The sequence below is a fragment of the Hypanus sabinus genome, chromosome 30 (assembly GCF_030144855.1).
Source record: "Hypanus sabinus isolate sHypSab1 chromosome 30, sHypSab1.hap1, whole genome shotgun sequence".
Lineage (NCBI taxonomy): Eukaryota > Metazoa > Chordata > Chondrichthyes > Myliobatiformes > Dasyatidae > Hypanus > Hypanus sabinus.
In genome coordinates, this window is record NC_082735.1 from 8,708,359 (window position 1) to 8,726,071 (window position 17,713).

The 17,713-nt window shown below is 49.5% G+C and overlaps 1 protein-coding gene and 1 long non-coding RNA gene across 2 annotated transcripts in view; one reads left to right on the top strand and one right to left on the bottom strand.

Moving 5' to 3' along the window:
• Positions 1–2,537: 2,537 nt before the first annotated feature.
• On the bottom strand, positions 2,538–9,115 carry LOC132383390 (uncharacterized). Its single transcript, XR_009508649.1, has 2 exons — positions 8,982–9,115; positions 2,538–3,966 (listed from the first exon to the last, which is right to left on the bottom strand). It is a non-coding gene; the product is annotated as an uncharacterized LOC132383390 (long non-coding RNA).
• Positions 9,116–9,187: 72 nt separating this feature from the next.
• The window catches only part of tinagl1 (tubulointerstitial nephritis antigen-like 1), a 46,619-nt gene continuing 38,093 nt past the window's right edge, over positions 9,188–17,713 (top strand). Inside the window, exons 1-3 of the mRNA XM_059954286.1 lie at positions 9,188–9,335; positions 9,608–9,942; positions 13,340–13,403. Coding sequence (XP_059810269.1) covers positions 9,639–9,942; positions 13,340–13,403 — 368 coding nt within the window. The 5' untranslated portion in view covers positions 9,188–9,335; positions 9,608–9,638. The remainder of the gene's footprint in view (positions 9,336–9,607; positions 9,943–13,339; positions 13,404–17,713) is intronic.

A 17,713-nucleotide genomic window follows, 5' to 3' on the forward strand; every position in this document is an offset into this window, starting at 1 on the left:
CCCTCTCTCCGTACCGACCCTCCGACAGAGTGACACTCTCTCCGTACCGACCCTCCGACTGAGTGACACTCTCTCCGTACCGACCCTCCGACAGTGTGACACTCTCTCCGTACCGCCCTCCGACAGAGCGACACTCTCTCCGTACCGACCCTCCGACAGTGTGACCCTCTCTCCGTACCGACCCTCCGACAGTCTGACCCTCTCTCCGTACCGACCCTCCGACAGTGTGACACTCTCTCCGTACCGACCCTCCGACAGTGTGACACTCTCTCCGTACCGCCCCTCCGACAGAGTGACCCTCTCTCCGTACCGACCCTCCGACAGTGTGACACTCTCTCCGTACCGTCCCTCCGACAGAGTGACCCTCTCTCCGTACCGACCCTCCGACAGTGTGACCCTCTCTCCGTACCGACCCTCCGACAGTGTGACACTCTCTCCGTACCGTCCCTCCGACAGAGTGACCCTCTCTCCGTACCGACCCTCCGACAGTGTGACACTCCCTCCGTACCGTCCCTCCGACAGTGTGACCCTCTCTCCGTACCGACCCTCCGACAGAGTGACACTCTCTCCGTACCGACCCTCCGACACAGTGACCCTCTCTCCGTACCGACCCTCCGACAGTGTGACCCTCTCTCCGTACCGACCCTCCGACAGTGACCGTCTCTCCGTACCGACCCTCCGACAGAGTGACACTCTCTCTGTACCGACCCTCCAACAGAGTGACACTCTCTCCGTACCGACCCTCCGACAGAGTGACTCTCTCTCCGTACCGACCCTCCGACAGTGTGACACTCTCTCCGTAACGACCCTCCGACCGAGTGACACTCTCTCCGTACCGACCCTCCGACGGAGTGACACTCTCTCCGTACCGACCCTCCGACACTATGACACTCTCTCCGTACCGACCCTCCGACAGTGTGACCCTCTCTCTCGGTACCGACCCTCCGACAGAGTGACCCTCTCTCCGTACCGACCCTCCGACAGAGTGACCCTCTCTCCGTACCGACCCTCCGACAGAGTGACACTCTCTCCGTACCGACCCTCCGACTGAGTGACACTCTCTCCGTACCGACCCTCCGACAGTGTGACACTCTCTCCGTACCGCCCTCCGACAGAGCGACACTCTCTCCGTACCGACCCTCCGACAGTGTGACCCTCTCTCCGTACCGACCCTCCGACAGTCTGACCCTCTCTCCGTACCGACCCTCCGACAGTGTGACACTCTCTCCGTACCGACCCTCCGACAGTGTGACACTCTCTCCGTACCGCCCCTCCGACAGAGTGACCCTCTCTCCGTACCGACCCTCCGACAGTGTGACACTCTCTCCGTACCGTCCCTCCGACAGAGTGACCCTCTCTCCGTACCGACCCTCCGACAGTGTGACCCTCTCTCCGTACCGACCCTCCGACAGTGTGACACTCTCTCCGTACCGTCCCTCCGACAGAGTGACCCTCTCTCCGTACCGTCCCTCCGACAGTGTGACCCTCTCTCCGTACCGACCCTCCGACAGTGTGACCCTCTCTCCGTACCGACCCTCCGACAGTGTGACCCTCTCTCCGTACCGACCCTCCGACAGTGACCGTCTCTCCGTACCGACCCTCCGACAGAGTGACACTCTCTCTGTACCGACCCTCCAACAGAGTGACACTCTCTCCGTACCGACCCTCCGACAGAGTGACCCTCTCTCCGTACCGACCCTCCGACAGTCTGACCCTCTCTCCGTACCGACCCTCCGACAGTGTGACACTCTCTCCGTACCGACCCTCCGACAGTGTGACACTCTCTCCGTACCGCCCCTCCGACAGAGTGACCCTCTCTCCGTACCGACCCTCCGACAGTGTGACACTCTCTCCGTACCGTCCCTCCGACAGTGTGACCCTCTCTCCGTACCGACCCTCCGACAGTGTGACACTCTCTCCGTACCGTCCCTCCGACAGAGTGACCCTCTCTCCGTACCGTCCCTCCGACAGTGTGACCCTCTCTCCGTACCGACCCTCCGACAGTGTGACCCTCTCTCCGTACCGACCCTCCGACAGTGTGACCCTCTCTCCGTACCGACCCTCCGACAGAGTGACACTCTCTGTGTACTCTTCCTCCCACAGATCAGCCTCCATCAGCACTGCATCCACATGTTGACATAACCTGCAGTGAGTCTTACACCATCTGACACAAGATTGTGACTTGAAGCATCAGCAAGATCTATAAATTCCATCTATAGAGCTGAGTCTATAAATTTGACGAGAATATAAATATTGTTTGCAGAATTTCAGACCGTGATGAAGCGAGCACTGGGGTAAGGTAGATCAGCTGGTGAGTGGTGCTGCTTTAACAACCCTGCACTCAACATCATTCTGACCAAGGAAATGCTTGTGGACTGCAGAAAGGAAAAGCAGGAAAAGGCAACACACAATAATCCTCATGGAGGGATCAGCACTGAAAAGGGTGAGCAGTTTCAGGTTCCTGGTCGACAACATCTCTGAAGATTTCTCCCGGGCCCAACATATTGATGAAATTACAAAGAAGGCAAGACAGTGGCTATACTTCATTAGGAGTTTAACAACAATTGGTATGTCACCAATTATTTGAGATGCTCTCAAATTTTTACAAATGTACCATGTAGAGCTTTTTAACCAGTTGCATTAATGTCTGGTATGGAGGCTCCACTGCACAGGGTCAGTAAAAGCTACAGAAATTTGTAAATTTAGCCAGCTCCACCATTGGCACTAGCATTCACAGCATCCCAAACACCTTCAAAATGTGATGCCACAGGAAGGTAGCTTCAATCGGTAAGCCCCCCACCCCCTCATCACCCAGGACATGTCCTGTTCTCATTGCTACCATCAAAGAGAAGGTACAGGTGTGTTGCTCTAGATTTCCAGCAACTGCAGATTTTCTCCTGTTTGTGATTTGCTGCTCCTCTGCAAGGTCTCTTTGAGTGATGTCTTTCCTGAAGATGTTTAAAACTTCTCTTCAACAGAAGTTCAGTGAGGCCCTCTCTCACTGCTCCGCTTCTGTGACCTCTGCTGCCCTCCGATTCTTCAACCATGTACTCACCCTGACTCGCTTCATCTATCACTTTCTTGCTATCCTTCTTCTCCCCTCCCCCACCCCACCACCTTATTATTCTGGCTTCTTCCCCCTTCCTTTCTGATCCTGAAGAAGGGTCTCGATATGCATTTCCATGGATGCTGCCTAACCTGCTGAGATCCTCCAGGATTTTTTCGATGTTACTTTGGAATGCCAGCATGTGCAGAATTCCTTGTGTTTAGGAGCTACAAGATGCTGATTCAATTTTTCAGGAACAGCTTCTTCCCCTCTGCCATCAGACTTCTGAATGGACAATGAACCCATGAACACTTTGTCAGTTTTTGCACTATTATTTGCACTACTTTGTGTTTCTATTTTACTGCATTCTGTGTTTCTATTTTACAGTTCTGTGTTTCTATTTTACTGTGTTCTATGTTTCTATTTTACAGTTCTGTGTTTCTATTTTACTGTTCTGTGTTTCTATTTTACTGCATTCTGTGTTTCTATTTTACAGTTCTGTGTTTCTATTTTACTGCATTCTGTGTTTCTATTTTACTGTGTTTTGTGTTGTTCTGCTGAGTATTGTGGGCACGCTAAGTTGGTGCTGCAAATTGTGGCAACTCTTGCAGGCTGCCACCAGCACATCCACAGGTTATGTTGCTTATTGATGCAAATGTCATTGTTTTAGTGAAAAAGTACACTCTGAATCTAGCAGAAATGCAAGGCAGCAGAGAGGGGCTGAATGGGTCAAATGACGTCTTGCCATGCAGGAGGAATTTGAAGAAATAAACGGTAATGCCAGAACTTTGCCCCGCAGTGTCCCGGAGTTCTGTGAGGGGAACATGGTAATGCATCTCTGCCTGGCTGGAATCCACAGATGACAATGAGATGACGGTGCTAATGCTGAGAGGGGTACACACACAAAATGCCGGAGGAACCTGGATGATAGAAAGATCGAGAGTTGAATTTGATAGAGCAGGTTAAAAGGCTAGCACAACATTGTGGGCCAAAGGGTCTGTAAGGGGCTGTAATGTTCTGTGTTCTGTGTTTTTTTTTGCACTAGATATTTAAATTATTTTAAATATTCTTCTTACTGGAATGTATTGATTTTATTACTGTGTACTACAATGTACAGCTGCCCAAAACAACAAATTTCACAACATATGCAGGTGATATTAATTCTGATTTTGATTCTAGTTCTGAAGGCTGCTACAGATTCCAGATAACCCAAAATGACAGCCGTCTGTTCCCCTCTACAGATGCTGCCTGGCTCACTGAGTTCCTCCAGCAGTGTGTTGTTTTTTTGGCAACTTAGACATCACATTCTGCTTTACCAGCACTTGACAACAAATTCCAGCATCACTTTTCTCAGGAGCATTGAAGGCTCAGGAGAGACCCGATAGAAGCTTATAACATTGTAACTGCAATAGATAGTTAACATACACACACAATGCTGGAGGAACTCAACAGGTCAGGTGCATCTACGGAGGGGAATAAATGGCTGACACTTTGGTCTGAGACCCTTCCTCAGGATTAGAAAGGAAAGGTGAAGAAGGCGGTGAGGGAAGGGAAGGAGTTTAAGCTGTCAAGTGTATGGGGTAGACAATCACAGTCTGAAAATGAATACACCAAGTGATTAAAGCTACATGATATGCTTTCATTAGTTGGAGTGCTCAGTAGGGAAATCACACTTAGCTTTATAAAACTTTAGTCAGACCACACTTGGGGAGTTATGTGCCGTTCCTGTCAACCCATTACAAAAAGGATGAGGAGACTGAAAAGGCTGCAGGAGAGGTTTGGACCTTAAGATATAGGAGTAGAATTAGGCTACTTGGCCCATCCATCGAGTCTGATCCATCTCCCTTTGAGACCCAACATCCTGCCTTCGCCCTGTAACTCTTCCAGACTAATCAAGAATCAATCAACCTCTGTCTTAAATATACCCAATGTACTCCACAGCTGCCTCGAGCAATGAGTTCTACAGATTCTAACTGGACATCCCTCCGTTCTGATGTTGTGTCCTCTGGTCCTAGACTCCCACACCATAGGAACCATCCCCTCCACATCCAGTTATCAAGGCATCTCAACATTTGATAGGTTTCAATAAGATTCCCCCTTATTTTTCTGAATTCCATTGAGTACAGCCTCAGAGTTATCAAACACTTCTCACATGATAATCCTTTCAATCCTGGAATCACTTTAGTGAACGTCCTTTGGACTCTCTCCAGTGTCAGAACATCCTTTCTTACATAGGGTGCCCACAACTGCTCACAACACTCCAAGTGAAAGCTCATCAGTGCTTAAAACCCTCAACCTATGACTGCGTTCCTGGACATGGTTCTAACTCCATAATCAAGTTCGCAGACAACACCACGGTGGTTGGCCTAACCTAATCAGAGGGGATGACGAGACGGCCTACAGGGACGAGGTCCAGCACCTGTCCGCGTGGTGTGCTGACAACAATCTGGCCCTTAACACCCAGAAGACCAAGGAGATCATTGTGGACTTCAGGCATGCTAGGAGCCACACTCACGTCCCCATCTACATCGACGGAGCTGTAGTGGAGCATGTATAAAGCTTCAAATTCCTTGGTGTCCACATTTCCGAGGATCTCACCTGGTCCCTGAACTCCTTCATCCTGATCAAAAAGGTGCAACGGCGCTTTTATCTCCTGCGGAGCATCAAGAAAGGTCACCTGTCCCAGGATACTGACAGACTTTTACTGCTGTAACATTGAGAGCATACTCACCAACTGCATCTCAGTGTGGTATGGCAATTATCCCATATTGGACCGCAAAGCACTCCAGCATGCGGTGAAAACTGCCCAGCAGATTATCAGCACCCAATTGCCCACCATCGAGAACATCTACCATAAACGCTGCCTTGGCAGGGTGAAAAGCATTAACAAGGATGCATCTCACCCTAACCATGGACTTTTTACTCTCCTCCCATCCGGTAGACGCTACAGGAGCTTCCGCTCCCGCACCAGCAGGCACAGGAAGAGCTACTTCCCTGAGGCTGTGACCTTGCTGAACCTCACATCACAGCGCTAAGCAGTACTGCCCCCATGTTGTACTGTCCCAGTACTTCTATATTTGTGTGCTGTAGCACTTACTTTTTATTCGCAGTTATTTTGTAAATAACACTATTTGCATTTGTGGTTAGATGCTAACTGCATTTCATTTGGCTTTGTATCTGTGCTCAGCACAATGACAGTAAAGTTGAACCTAATCTAATCTAATTACATTCTTGCTTTTTTATTCTAGTTCTCTTGGAATAAATCCCAATATTGCATTTATCTTCCTCACCACAGACTCAATCTGCAAATTAACCTTCAGAGAATCCTACACAAGGACTACCAAGTCCCTTTGCACCTTAGATTTTTGAATTTTCTCTCCCTTTAGAAAATAGTCTACACTTTTATTTCTTCTACCAACGTGCATGACCGTACACTTCCCAACACTGTATTCCACCTGCCACTTTTTTGTCCATTCTCCTATCTGTCTAAGTCCTTCTGCAGCCTCTCTGCTGCTCCAACACTACCGGCCCCTCCACCTATCTTCATATCATCCACAAACTTGGCCACAATGCCACCAACTCTGTTATCCAATCAAACAAAGTGGTCCCAGAACTGTGGAACACCACTAGTTACCATCCACCAACCAGAAAAGACAGTTTATTCCCACTCTTTGCCTCCAGTCAGTCTGCCAATGCTCTAACTATGCAAATATCTTTCCTGTAATACCATGGGCTCTTAACTTGTTAAGCAGCCTCATGTGTGGCACCTTGTCAAAGGCCTTCTGAAAATCCTAGTACACAACATCCACCGATTCTCTCTATTCTACCCTGCTTGTTCTTTCTTCAAAGAATTCTAACAGATTTGTCAGGCAAGATTTTCCCTTGCAGAAACCATGCTGACTTCAGCCTATTTTATCACGTGCCTCCAAGTACCCTGAAACCATATTCTTAACAACTGACTCCAACATCTTTCCAACACTGAGGTCAAGCTAACTAGCTTATAATTTCCTTTTTTCTGCCTCCCTTCCTTCTTGGTGTGTCATTTACAATTTTCCAGACCTCCAGAACCATGTTAGAATCCATTGATTCTTGAAAGGTCATTACTAACGCCTCCACAATCCCTTCAGCCTCCTTCTTCAAGATCCCTGGGGTGCACACCAATGGGTTCATGTGACCCACCTACCTACAGGTCTTTCAGTTTCCCAAGAACCATCTCCCTTGAAATGGTAACTTCCCTTCTGCCCCTGACATTTCAAACATCCAGCACACTGCTGGTGTCTCTCACAGTGAAGACTGATGCATAATACTTATTCAATTTATCCACTATTTCCTTATCCCCCATTATCCCTCTCCAGCATCATTCTCCAGTGGTCCAATATCTACTCTCATCTCTCATTTACTGAAGAAACTTTTGGTATCCTCTACAATATTGTTTGCTAGCTTGCCTTTGTATTCAATCCTTTTTCCCTCTTTGTAACTTTTTAGTTGCCTTCTTTCAGTTTTTAAAGGCCTCTCAATCTTCTAATTTCACATTCAATTTTGTTCCATTATATCCCCACTCTTTTGCTTTTATGTTGGCTTTGAGTTCCTTTATAGCCGTGGTTGCATCATCCTGCTTTTAGAGTATATATTCTTCTTTGGGATGTAGCCATCCCACACCTTCCAATTTGCTCCCAGGAACTCCAGGCATTGCTGCTTTGCCATCAGCCCTGCTAGTCTCCTCTTCCGATCAACTTTGCCCTGCTTCCCTCTCAAGCCTCTGTAATTCCCTTTACTCCACTGTAATACTGATACATCTGATTTTAGCTTCTCCCTCTCAAATTGTAGGGTGAATTCTATCATATTACTAATTACTAGGGGTTCCTTTACCTCTCTAATCAATTCTGGTTCACCCAATCCAGAATACCTGATCCACGAATGGGCTCAACCACGAGCCACTCTAAAAAACCATCTTCTACAAATTCCCCCTCTTGGGATCCAGCAGCAACCTAATTTTCCCAATCTATCTGCATGTTGAAATGCCTTGTGACTAGTGTAACATTTCCCTTATGACATGCATCTTCTATCCCCGTTGTAATTTGTAGTCCACATCTTTGCTACAGTTCAGACGTTTGTATATAATCCCTATCAGGTCTTTTTACTCTTGCAGTTTCTTAACGTTCAAATGTTCAAAGTAAATGTTATTATCAAGGTACATATCTATCAACATGTACGTTCCTGAGATTCATTTTCTTGTGGGCACACTCAACAAATCTATAGAATAATAACTATAACCGAATCAATGAAAGATCGCTCAACGAGGGCCTTCAACCAGAGTGCAGAAGACAACAAACTGGGCAAGGACAAAAAGAAGAAACAATAATAATTTAGAAATCTCTTAGCTCTACCCAACTTCCGATCCTATGTCTCCTCTTTCTAAGGATTAGATTTTTATTGCCACAGGACCACCCCACCTCCTCTGCCTGTCCTTTCCATAAACTGCATTATTGAATGCTGAGCTCCCAGTTATAACCTTCTTTCAGTCATGTTTCAGTGATACCCACGGTGTCAGGCATGGCAATCTGTGACTGTGCTACAAGTTCATCTACCTTGTCTGTGTGTGCTCAAATGTCACACCTTTAACCCCGTTCCATCACAACTCATCCCTTACCATCAGCTTGCAGAATCACTGCACATTGCCTCTGTTTGTAAACCAACTGCCGCAGGCATGGTGTGTTGAATGTCCTGCCCGGGGCATTTGTTCTATCTGTGTTCCACATAATCTTGCTCACTGGGTGGAAATGTCAGACATGGGTGAGAGAGGAAATGTTTAAATGAGAAAACATGGAACTGGGCTGATAAATGGATGTTTGATTAATCCACTTGTTGAACTAATGGAGAAGGTGGTCCCTACTCGGGCTGTACCTTCGTACAGGAATGTTCTGTTTGTCCTTACCACCCTGAGCAGTTAATTCTCATTCGGCTCCTAGCTGATCGGATCCCTCAGCCTCGGAGATACCGCCTCTCCCAGTTGCGGTCTTCCCTCAGCCCCTCATTCCCCCTCCGCAGAGACTGTTAGCAAGTCACCGCTTTCAAGCCGTACGCTGCCTCATTGCCTCGTGGGCGGGCCGCCCTCTGAATAAGCAGGCGTGGCGTGGCGGCCGCGGCCGGACACTGGCTGCGGATGTGGGTCTCCCAAGGTGTGCAGCAGCGGAGCGCAATCTCGGGCAGACAACCGGGTTAGACTTTGAACTTGGTGCTGCCGAAAGAACCGTCTGCGTGCAGACTTTACACTGAAACTCGGCAACAGGTTGGTAAGACACCGGGGGGGGGGGGGAGTTCAAGTGATCTCCTGCGGGGCAATTCTGAGAGGTGTTGTACTCCTCCCAAAACGACAAGGGGCTGGGAGCACGGGGTGGGGTCGCGATTGGGGACGGGACGGGGTTGAGTGAGTTTGGGGAGCTGGAGTGAGAGTAGGAGAGGGGAGGGCAGAAGCGGGGTATGAGTTTGGATAGGCAGGTGTAGAGCTGGGGTTTCTCGGGGGCGCTGGCCACTCACACCCCTCCGCTTGCTGTGTTGCAGAGTGCCCGGGACTGGAAGCCGACCACCGGCGATGACCCGTGCCGTCTGGTTGCTGGTGCTGCCGTGCCTGCTGGGGGCAGGTCTGGAGGCGGCTGGCCGCCGCAGCCGCCGGGATCTGAGCCCCGGGCTGCACCGCGCCGGCCTCCGGGATCCTCATGGGACGTACTGCCGGCGGCTGGGCTCCTGCTGCCCCGGCAGGGACGATGCCTGCACCGTGCCTTACATCGACACCATCTGCTATTGCGACTTGTTCTGTAACAGAACCGTGTCAGATTGCTGCCCGGACTTCTGGTCGTTCTGCCTCGGCACCCGGCCCCCTTTCCACTGCAGAGACGGTAAGCACCAGGAGGGAGAGGGTTGAGCCGGAGCCGGGGCTGATTCCACAGTGCGGGGACGGTGGGAGAGCGGTAACACAGGCAGGAGCATGGGGGTCAGAATCGACTGTTCGGGCTGAATGATCTCCCGCTACTGGCTGAAGCGTGGGTTGTCCAGGTTCTGCGGAGCTTCGCTTCGGACGAACGGGGAGGGGACGCACATGAGGGTACGTGGGACGGACTGGCCCAGGCAGTAGGTGCAGGTGAGGTGGGGGCGTAATATTTCTGCAATCCGACAGCCCGGTAACGGTGACTCCGTGTCCTGTAGATTGTCTAATAACACAGAATGAGGCCGTTCGGGCCAGCTCCCGGGAGGACAGCCCCATCCCTCCCATTATCTTTTCGAAACCTTTCAACACACTCCATCCACACTCTCATCAATTGCCCCTCCCCCCCCGGATTCCAGCAATCATCCAACACTGGTGACCGGTTAACCCACAAACGCCACGAGAGTCTGGGATGTGGAAGAAACGGGAGGAAACCCACGCAGTCACAGGGAGAAGGTGCGAACGCCACACCGGGCGCTGTAACAAAAGCAGCTCCGCCGACTGGCACACTATACCCCCGCACGGCTCATTTCTGGACATGCGGTGTTAAGGACCGAAGTGGACCGTGGCCAGGTCCTCCTCAACCCTCCCCCATCCCCAAGTACCGGGCGTCCGGAGAGCAAGGTTCGGGTTTGGTGTACTCCCCGGGCAGAGCGGCGTTTGGATTCTGGAGAATTAGTGAAAGTACTTCATACAATCCTCAGGACACTGGGAAAATCAGTGGGCAGTATTTCTGACCCCATAGACAACAATTTCCAGAGATCCATGGTTGGGTAGGGGAACTCTCAGCAAGGCTGCGTGTTCCTAAGACCAGAGAGGGCGGTGTTCAGGGCCTGCAGTGACCCAGGTTTTGGGGGTTCTTCAACAGTGTTTGGGATCCTCCCGTGCTGTCACTACATCCTGGCAGGCGGATTTCATAGAACATTACAGCACAGAAACAGGCCCTTCGGCCCTTCTTGGCGGTGCTGAACCATTTTTCTGCCCAGTCCCACTGACCTGCACCTGGGCCATATCCCTCCATACACCTCTCAACCATGTGCCTGTCCAAGTTTTTCTTAAGTGTCAAAAGTGAGCCCGCATTCACCACTTCATCTGGCAGCTCATTCCACACTCCCACCACTCTCTGCGTGAAGAAGCCCCCCCTCCCACCACTCTCTGCGTGAAGAAGCCCCCCCTCCCAATGTTACCTTTAAACTTTTCCCCCTTCACCCTCAGCCCATGTCCTCTGTTTTTTTTCTCCTCTAACCTCAGTGGAAAAAGCCTTGTGTATAGTTGGAGCAACCCCTTACGGGTGCCCAGAGAGGCATCCTTTTTAGAGGGTCGCAAGGGTCACTGGCCAGATTCCTCTATTCAGCGACATTGATCAGAGTATTGGACAGAGTCCTTCTCTCGGCCATTGGCACTCGCCATCTACCCCATTCCTGCCCTTTCCTTTCCCGGTCCTTGTGCCGAGCAGTGAACTCCTCGGTCACGCTGTGTGTGGGCACGGTGTCCTCCCACCTTCGCCAAGCAGTGACAGAAAGCGATTGATCCGTGACAGAACCCCCGGTCCGTGGGGTTGTCCGCAGTGTGGATTTGCCGCCCTCCTGTTCTGAGACTGAGCCAGACTGTAAACTTCAGACCACTGTCTAATAAACTGCCACCATCGGTGTAGACCCTTCCCAGTCGGTGATCGATGAGACCTACACTTATTTGGCATATCAATTAGACCCCCTCACCACACAGTAACATCACCAGGTGTTGGTGGCCTCTGCGGTAGGTGACTTTGATCTGCTGACCATAGGCTGAACCACCTCACCAGTCTGTCACGTTGGACCCTGCTGCTGGAGACCACCTCGCCTAGTCTCCAGCTTTAATCCAATTTTAGATGGAGGCACGTGTTCGCCCTAATCCTATGATTTGCTTTCTGATGGAATTTGCTCTCCGGTCGCTGACATCAATCTAGAGACCCCCCCTTTAGCATGTTCTATCGATCAGTTATCGGATCCTCCATGGTTCTGCCGATCTGTCTATTGATTCAACCTTCAGGCTCAAAGACCAGCTCTATCCTATAAGACAATTGAATGGTCTCCCGGTACGATAAGATGATCTCCTGACCTGGCAGTCTACCTCCTTGTGACCCTGCACCTACTGTCTGCACTATGCTATCTCTATAACCGTGATACTTTATACTGTTAATAGTTCTACCTTCTGCTAACTCAACGCACCGTTGTAATGAATCGTTCTGTATGGACAGAATCAGGTTTCCTATCACTGGCGTAGGCAATACAATGAAATACAGAAGCATTCCGTTAAGTTACAATATAACCAGTGCAAAAGAGCAATGATGAGGTAGCGTTCGTTTGAAAGTGAGTTGCCAGAGGGGAAGTAGCTGTTCCAGTTATTGAGTGTGGGTCTTCAGGCCAGTGTACTTCATTCCCAGTGGCAAAGAGGGAAGGTCCCAGATGGAGAAGGTCTTTAATGATGGCCGTCACCTCCTTGAGGTACTGCTTCTGGAAGATGCCCTCAGTGATGGGGTAGGTTTCCACCATGTTGAAGCTGGCTGGGTGTACAAATCTGCACTCCTGGCCACCATACCAGGCAGCGATGCGGTGAGTCAGAACACTCTCCATCTGTACATCTACAGATTTGTCTCCAAAGGCTATCTCCTCGGGCTCCCAGTGAAGAATAGGTGCACCACTGGATCCAGGATAGATCCTCAAAGATGTTGAAGCCCAGAAACTTGAAGCTGCTTACCCCTCCTACCACAGACCCCTCAATGATGACTGATGTGGGTTTTGTTAACTACCTCTTCCTGCTGATGTGGGCTTTGTTGACTATTGTGGCGACCCATTTCCTGGCACATCCGAACCGACTCACAATTAGATAGCCTACGGGGGTTTGCGAGCACAGAGCTTTGGAGCCTCTGCGCCACGGGGGGCAGGTTGAGGGAGGCTTAAAAGTGAGGCTGAGGATTTGGAATAAAGTTTTTTTCCTTCGACTGCAGTTACCAACTCCGTGTCGTAATTTTAGCGCTGCGTGTAGCACACCGCTACACTATCCCTTCTTGAAGTCCACAATGAATTCCTTGGTCTTATTGACGTTGAGTGCAAGGTTGTTGTTGTGATACCACTCAGCCAGTCGATCTATCTCTCCTGTACACTTCATTGTTGCCCCTCCCCCATCCCTGTTGCTAGTTTGATGTTTTTCTTTAAACTGGTTTGATGGTTTACTGTTTCATGGCTGTCTGTGGGAAGACGAATCTCACAGTTGTATACTGGAGATATACTTCAAAAGTAAATGTACTTTGAATCTTCTCTTTGTTCCTCTAGAGTGTTTGAGGAATGGACTGCTTTATCCTGCTGGAGCGACCTACAGGGAGAACTGCAATCTGTGGTAAGGCTTTTTTGCTGCAAACTCTGCTTCAGACTATCCTGCAATCTTTCATTTAGTGAAAGTACTTACTGCCAATTGTAGACATCTGGTCCAAGGACGTCGCTGGGGTCTAGAAGCATACACAGTCATTTTTTCCTCCGGGAATCACCAACTCAAAGCTGATATGAGAAGGATTTGAAAGGGACATGAGAGGCAACTTCTTCACACTGAGGGTGGGTGTGTGGAGTGAGCAGACGGGGGAAGCGGTAAAGCAGTGAGAGGGATAGGTTATCCTAGGAAATGAGTAATCACTACTTCTAAATAGGCAGCTGTCCAGCCGCGGGTATCGAACATCGCTGGCCCGGTACTGCTGCTCTGCGCTGATGAACTGACGACACTTCGTTTCTGGCTGGGCTCTTGGTGCTACAGGGATGCAGTCGCTTCTCGACTGCGAACTGAGTCCATGCGTACAGAACACTGGAGGGGCTCAGCAGGTCAGGCAGCATCAACTCAGGAAAGTGAACAGCCGAGACCCTTCATCAGCCCTTCCATGGATATTGCCTCTCCTACTGAGCTCCTCCAGCATTTTGTGTGCTTTTCTCCAGATTTGTCCCTTGTACCACAGGTTGTGAGGGTCGTTTGAGGTACAAAGACCTCAGCTGTCAGCTTCACCGAGGGCATTGTCTGATTTCACATGCAAAGCTGTACCTGCATTCCTTTCTGATGTTCTTACAGCTGCCAGATCCTATAAGGCAGATGCAATCATTGCAGGTAGCTGGTTAAGGAACATGATAAGCTGTCCATCATAGAAAATATGTCATTAAGCTGGAAAGATATAAAGAAGACTGCTGTAATTTCTCAAGGGCCTGAGTGATGGGGAGAGATTGGGCAGGCTAGGGCTTTACTCCGGGGGGTGGTAGACTGGGAAATGTATTTATTGAGGTGAATCATGAATGGCATAGATAGGGTGAAATGTGAGGGACAAATTCTTCACACAGCATGGTTGATATCTGGAATGAGCTGCCAGAGGAAGTGGCTGAGGCAGGTATAATAAAATCATTTAAAGATACACAGAGTGGCCGTTTTATTGGGTACCTAATAAAGTGGCACTGAGTGTACAGTATGTTCATGGTCTTGTGCTGCTCCAGCCCATCCACTTCAGGGTTCAATGTGCTGCGCATTAGAAATGCACATCTGCGCACCACTGTCATAACACGTGGTTATTTCAGTTATCGTTGCCTTCCTGTTAGCTTGAACCAGTCTGGGCATTCTTATTAATAAGGCATTTTCGGCCACAGAACTGTTACTCACTGGACAATTTTTTTGTTTTTTCATACCATTCTCTGTGAACTCTAGAGACTACTGTGTGTGAAAATGCCACGGTCAAAGACACTTGGAACACTTCTTCCCCGCTATGATGTTTGGTCTGAACACCACCTGAGCATCTTGACCACGCCAGCATGCTTTCATGCGTGGAGTTGCTGCTAGGTGATTGGCTGATTAGATATCTGCATTAATGAGCAGGTGTACCAAATAAAGAAAAATTGTCAACTAAGTGTATTTGACCAGATAGACAGATAGGAAAGGTTCGGACGATATGGGCCAAGCAGAGGCAAATTGGATTAGGTCACGCGGGCAGATTAGTCAACATGGGCAAGTTAGGCTGAGGGTCTGGCTACTGCGATTCTTCAACACGTTGCAATGGTAACAGCTCTCTTCTGGCACAGGGTACGTTACTGAATTATTACTGTGGCAGTGAAGGAGGGAACTCTGCCCAAGCGAAGCGGGTCCTCAGGGCGAAGGGGTCACAGAGACCCTCCAGAAGTTTGCAGTGAGGTGTCTGGAAGTTTAGCAGTTCTGTCTATGAATGCCTGCGCCTTGCGGGCTCCCACCTTGCCTGCATGTGGGCTGAGGGTGGGGTTTCAGTGACCTCCCCTCCTGCAGCAGTGAGATGTGGCCGAGGTCGGAGATCCGCAGCAGCTTGCAATGGTCCTGAGGCTGGGGAGCTGCCAGTAACAATGATGCTCGGCTCCACAGGGAAAGCAATCAGAGCTCATGTGTTAGGCTGAATTTGAAACCACAGAAGATGAGAGGGCTGAGTGAGGCTGAAAAAGGTAGTCTGAGTGATGGCCCTTTAAACAACTTGGCTTCAGAACAGTCGGGGAGGATTAAGTTGTTCTGGGAATGAATGAGAACACGTTTGCGAGAAATACAGACTGCTCGAGGCCCTCAGTGGGCCAAGCAGCACTTGTGGTCAAAGGGTAATTGTTGTGCTTTGGGATCGAAGCCCTGCAATAGGGTAATTTTTCTTGGACAGCTGAAATTGTAAATCTTTCTGCAGATGAAGTTTAGGTGTTGTATTATATTGGTGTCCAAAGAGATCTGTGCCAGGGAAAGGAAAGATAGTATGGAGAAATGAGGAGGAAAAACCTGGACTCTATTAGACAGAGATAAGGCCATTTGCCTGATTCGCCATTCCATCATGACTGGTTCATCATCTTACTCAATCCCATCCTTCTGCCTTCTCCCCGTAACCTTTGACGTCGTTGCTAATCAAAAACCTATCAACGTGCGCCTTAAATATACCCAATGACTTGGCCTCCTCTGCCGTCTGTGGCAAAAGTTCCACAGATTCACCACCCTCTGGCTAAATAAATTCCTGCTCATCTCTGTTCTAAGTGGACATCCTTGTATTCTGAGGCTGTGCCGTCTAGACCTAGACACCCCACCATCGGAAACACCCTCTCCACATTCACTCTATTTAGGCCTTTCAATATTTGATAAGTTTCAGTGAGTTCTCCGCACTCATTCTCCAAACTCCAGGGAGTACAGGCCCAGAGCCATTAACCCTTTCATTCCTGGGATCATTCTCATGATACTCCTCTGGACCCTCTCCAATGACAGCACATCCTTAGATAAGGGGCCCAGAACTGCTCACAATGAGTTCAGACATCAGAACCATTTGTTTCTCAGATGGTTGAATTTGTAAATCTCACCACAGATGAAATTTCGGTGTTGCTCTTTCTGTAAATGTCCCTGGTGCTCTCTGAGTGTGGTGTGGGCCGATCCCTGCAGTGGGGGTTACCCAGGCTGACCACCGTGTTTCCCACCGGATGCCCGTTCTAGACCACAGCTCGGTCTTCATTCTCGTCAGCCATCTGAGCTGGCATTCCAAGCCGAGGCCTCCTGACACACAAGCAGCGGACTGCCCACGTGTTCATCTTGTCACTCAATCGTTCTCCCTCACAGAGTTTGATTGGACAGTGGCAGTCATGTGATTCCTGCTGCCCGTTACAGTTTGTTGTCACCCAGCAGTTTTGTGTTCATGTTGTCCAGTTCAAACCATCTTCAGAGTCGGGTTTTGATTTCACTTTGTGCCTGGGATCTGGGTGTTTATTGCCCCTTTGTTAAGTCATCGAAGACGCATTCCACCATATGTTTTGGTCTACATGTGGCATCGTAATGATAACCCTGGCCGTGGCAGAGGGCAGTGAGCAGTGCTACCTGGTGGCTCTGGAGTCAAATACACGGGTGAATGCTGGCAAAGTTCTTCCCTGAAGTGAAGCAGAGTCCCAGATACATTTTTTCACAATGAACCGGGAGCAGCAGCATCACCACCCTGTCCCAAATTTCCGTGGCTGTATTGTTTCAGACTGGAAGATCAGGAGCAGGGGTGGATGCCTGAGCAATGTGTGACTGAGCATGGTGCTCAAGGCAGTGCGCCTCCCGGCCCGGAGCTGGTGGTAATGTAGGGCAAAGGTTGATAGTTCACACTGCACAGTACTTGCCCTATCAGCTCATCACATCGCCGGGGAATTGCTAAGGTTGCAGGATGTGAATCACACTTGTGCAATGTGATGCATCAGTCAATTAATAATGTTGTTGGTGCTGCTCCCAATGCAATCATCTCTCCAACCTGGGACAGACTGGAGTTTGAACTCTGTCCTGTGCCGGTGTCTGAGACTTCCTGAAACCGATGTACAGTATTTTCTCTGTGCAGCCTTCCCTACTCCTCCCTAAAGCTAAGTGTGCTTTTTCCTCAAAGTGATAAGTGAAATATGCTGTAGCCTCTGCTGAGAAACACCATTTAAGATGAGGTGAGAGATTGGCTTTGATTGTCACACGTGTGTACTTCGAAACCTGCAGTGAAATGCATCAAATCAGCAAGAACTGTCCAGGGCAGCCCACAAGTGTCACCACACTTCTAGCACCAACATAGCATGCCCACAGTTTGCTAAGATGTTTGGACTGTGGGAGGAAACCAGAGCACCCAGAGACAGAGAACATACAAACTCTTTACAAACTGCCGCAGGAATCAAAACACAGTCTAA